The following is a 4310-nucleotide window of genomic DNA, read 5'->3' as shown; positions in this document are numbered from 1 at the left end:
GTGTGTGTGTGTGTGTGTGTGTGTGTGTGTGTGTGTGTGTGTGTGTGTGTGTTTCACCATGTGATTCAGAACATGTGTTTTTTACTTGGGGTTTGTGCTGATGATGCCTCTGTGAATATGATTAATCTAGATGTAGATATCTCATGAGATATTGCTCTGTACATCCATACAGCGTTGTGGGAAAATATTTAAACCCTTATGCAAGTGTCTTATTTACTCAATTACAGATCAAACAGGAAATTCTATTCCCTTTGATACTATAATTATTAATTACTTTAGTGTGACATTGTTTTAGGTTTGAAGATACAGTGTGCAGTATGCACATTATACGGTATGTTTCCATTTGAAACAATGTTTTTTTTTTTTTTTAAGGATGTCAGTTACTTCAGGTACAGCTAAGATGATATGTTTAACTGCTGTCAGCATGCTTTGTACGGTATATACACATTGACTGGATTTTAGTCTGAAATGTGACCACAGTGTTTCTCTTTCTCTCTCTGTTTCTCTCTGTTGACAGCACCTATCCAGCAGACACAGCGTCCAACAAAGCACATCCCAGGTATATTTGTCATCCTCAGCACCATCTGAGGACTTGTCAGAAATGCTTCGAGTCGTTAACGTACATAACTTTTTTGTAGGTCATGGTTCGCCGTGGGCTAAAATATGACATTTTGATCTAAACACCTTGTTTACTCTGTTTTGGTCATGCTAAAAGACCGTTTACAGTTATGTATGATGCACTTTTTGAATATAGGTCAGTAAAACAGGCCAAAATATTACAACGCACTGCTATAAGCTCTAATGAATATGCATGTTTGTCTTGTTCCATTTTAAAGAATTAATATTGTTTTTAAAAATATTATATTATATTATATTATATTATATTATATTATATTATATTATATTATATTGTATTTTTGAATACACATTTAAGATGCAAGAAGTGTAAATAGCAGAGTAACCGCAGGTATCATTTTATCACATCTACCTGCATCACATAACATTTTCCGCTTTTAATAACCAGAAACCACATTCTTTTTGAGACCACTGTATAACAGCATAAGATGTTACAATATACCACACCTATAACAACATAACATAACATAACATAACATGTAATGACATGTCACAACATATCACATGTAATGAAATGACATCAAGTTGTGTTATAGATTTACGTTATATTGTTAAAAGTTATGCAATGTGTTGTTATATCATGTTGTGGTATATTGTTACTTGTTATGGTATGTCATGCTGTAGCATATTACATGACATGCGATGTATTACATGTTACATGCTATGTTACAGTGTTACATGTTATAGGGTCAGTTTTACTAACAGCTTGTCTTTTCGTGTTAAAATTGTACTGTCAGGTTTTACTAAAGACGCGCAGTGAAGAATTAGTGCTGAAAAGGCGTGGACACAGTTATTTTTGCGCCGGACCTTATTGAATATGCATTTGTAGGAGTTTCCCTTTCATTCAAATTAATCATTGTCAAATTACTGGTATTTGTGCCATTATTTAACTCCCCAAAAAAGCATGTCTTAAACTATTTTGTGCTTGAAATGGCTGCAATTTGTTGCTAGGAGGAATATACCTTGTAACATAACACAACAACATAAAATAACGTCACAATATTCCATAAAATGACTTTGCACATACTGTATTATCTGACATAACATCTAACATAACATTACAAAATAACACTACAACATATACTGTAACAAGCATCTCATGACATAAAGTAAAGCTGTTGTTAACTCTCTGTTTTCAGGATGGCGGAAGACAAAGACACGGGGATTCGTGTCGAATGCCTGTGCCACACCATCTCTTTGTCAACCTAAAGAGCTTCACATACAACACCATCGGCGAGGACACAGATATCTTCTTCTCTTTGTATGACCTGAGAGAGGGCAAGCAAATCAGGTAGGAAATGTGTCATGTATAAGTTTGTATACACATTCAGCGGTTGTGCCCCTTCACCACTAAAACATTTTAGAATGAAGAGGCTTTCATTGGTAATTATTCTCAAGGAACAGAAAATACCATAAGCAATAAAGTAAGCCATCATTTTTAAAACATCACGGTCTTGGAAATGAAAGCTTGCGCAAATACCCTACATGTACATTTTTTTTAACAATAATCCAAAATGGGAGACAGAACTGTGAAACCACAGAAAGACGAGATAAGGACAAGAGACCGTGATGAAGTATTCATGTAAAAGATCTCTTCGCTTCAACTATGCTGTTAAGACATCTTACGTTTCAAGTTTGAGGTAGAGGACGCCCTAAACCAACTCTGTCTCTACAAACTAAACCTTGTTAGCAGAATATTACACTGTTTTTTGACATCTTTGCAAAATGTCAAAAACCTACCTAGACATATTATTATCTGCAGTTTCCAGCAGAAACGTACACTAGTGGCAGTAAAACATCAACAACTTTTATTCCTTTTTGTACAATTTATGATACAGGGGCAGATTATCGATTAATAAAAACCTATTTTTGTGCAGTTCATTGCTATACTATGTTATGAGTTCGAAACACGTTTACTATACTTTTACCAGCTCCATAATATGGTTTTTCTTATGTAGCAAACTTGCTCGGTAGCACACTTGGTACAGCATTTACACTTCTATATGTATGGCTTTTCTGATGTAGTAAACTTGCTCGGTAGCGCACCTGGTACAACATTTACACTTCTATATGTATGGCTTTTCTGATGTAATAAACTTCCTCGGTAGCGCACCTGGTACAGCATTGCACTTGTGTTGTGGAGCTGCAATATACAGTGGGTACGGAAAGTATTCAGACCCCCTTTGTGTTTTTCTGTCAATATGGGGTGCTGTGTGTACATTAATGAGGAAAAAAAATTAACTTAAATGATTTTAGCAAATGGCTGCAATATAACAAAGAGTGAAAAATGTAAGGGGGTCTGAATACTTTCCGTACCCACTGTAAGTGACAAAAGACCTCAAAGACTTGTAGAATCAATCTAAAATGGCATGGTTGCTTCAGCAATCTCACGTTTGCTTTTGCTGCCAGTTATGATTAGGGGTTTAGTGTAGTTGGTACTTTTTTTTTCCAAACACGATAGAACATTAACCTTTAGCACCACTCACTGGACATTTCATTTCTGAACTGCCTCGATGCATAATTGAAACGCTGCCAGATTTGCAGGCATCTGTTTCGGATGAAACCAAATGCACTCTTAGTGCTACTTCCTGGACATTTCACTTTGAAAGTGTCGCAAAAAGTGCAAGAAGCAACGTTATAACATTTTGCAGAAATGTCGCTGGATGCATGTTTTTTGTTTTTGTGTTTTTGGAGCTCAATTCATTTGGCTTTTTGAGGAAAGGCTGCTATAACTTTTCTTAAGGAACTTGATGTAAGTTGGCTTTAAAAAGGCACTGGTCAGAAAGAGGAAGTGGAATTGCTTTCCGGTGGTTGAGGGAATCTGCAAGAGCTGGAGCTGGAAGAGCTTGAGGGAAGTCCAGTTTCAGGGACTGTAATAAACTCAACTTAGTCTCAAGGATGAGGAGGTTCTATCTTCTGTTATACAACGGAAACTTGTTTTGTTTTTCCTCATGTTAATCTTAAGAGAAATAAGGCCACTGGCAGATTCCTCCAATGGGGAATCTTTTCATCCAATTTCATCCTTTTGAATGCTGAAAGAAACAACAAAAAACGTTAATTAGGGTGGTCAGACCCCCTTAAACCCCCCTCATCCCTACCGGTTTTTTTTTTTTCCTACAGGATGTGTTGTTCACTCCAAGCTCACCTGAAACAGTCAGGTTGCATTATGATTTGTCAAAACGGCATGTGTTAGCACGGCTGCTCTTGTGTGTTTGTGTGATTTCGAAGCCTTGATCTGCAGAAAGTGCAGTACGTTGCTGGAGTTTGTCCTGAGGGAGGCTGCTGTCATGAGAGACCCCATGCTGATGAGTCTCACCATGGAGACAGAACGATTTCTCTACCTCACATTTTATTTCCAATGTTCTCATTCCATATTCCCTCTGAGAGCTTTTGACCATGTCTAGACAGCGTTTTCTGTGTGAGTTAAGCTTTGCTTTTTATCATTCTTCCCCTGCAGTTCTTTAGGATGGGATGCATACATCGCTGACAAAACCCACAAACCAGTGCAGTGCTTTTTGAGGTTAAACATGTTTAATTCTGAGCTTTTATTTATAAAGTCAGTGTGAATTGACTTTACATTCCTGATCTTCTTCTTGTTTTAATATGTGTGTGTGTGTGTGTGTGTGTGTGTGTGTGTGTGTGTGTGTGTGTGTGTGTGTGTGTTTCTAGACCTC

General features: G+C 37.0%; 1 protein-coding gene across 1 annotated transcript in view; it reads left to right on the top strand.

Moving 5' to 3' along the window:
* The window catches only part of dock3 (dedicator of cytokinesis 3), a 258400-nt gene that overhangs the window by 173844 nt on the left and 80246 nt on the right, over window positions 1-4310 (top strand). Inside the window, exons 8-9 of the mRNA XM_016490711.1 lie at window positions 518-559; window positions 1776-1927. Coding sequence (XP_016346197.1) covers window positions 518-559; window positions 1776-1927 — 194 coding nt within the window. The remainder of the gene's footprint in view (window positions 1-517; window positions 560-1775; window positions 1928-4310) is intronic.

This window comes from Sinocyclocheilus anshuiensis, unplaced genomic scaffold (genome assembly GCF_001515605.1).
Source record: "Sinocyclocheilus anshuiensis isolate Anshui unplaced genomic scaffold, SAMN03320099.WGS_v1.1 scaffold510, whole genome shotgun sequence".
In the NCBI taxonomy this organism is placed as follows: domain Eukaryota; kingdom Metazoa; phylum Chordata; class Actinopteri; order Cypriniformes; family Cyprinidae; genus Sinocyclocheilus; species Sinocyclocheilus anshuiensis.
Note: the sequence above shows the minus strand (reverse complement) of the source record. Positions and strands in the feature narration are given on the sequence as shown.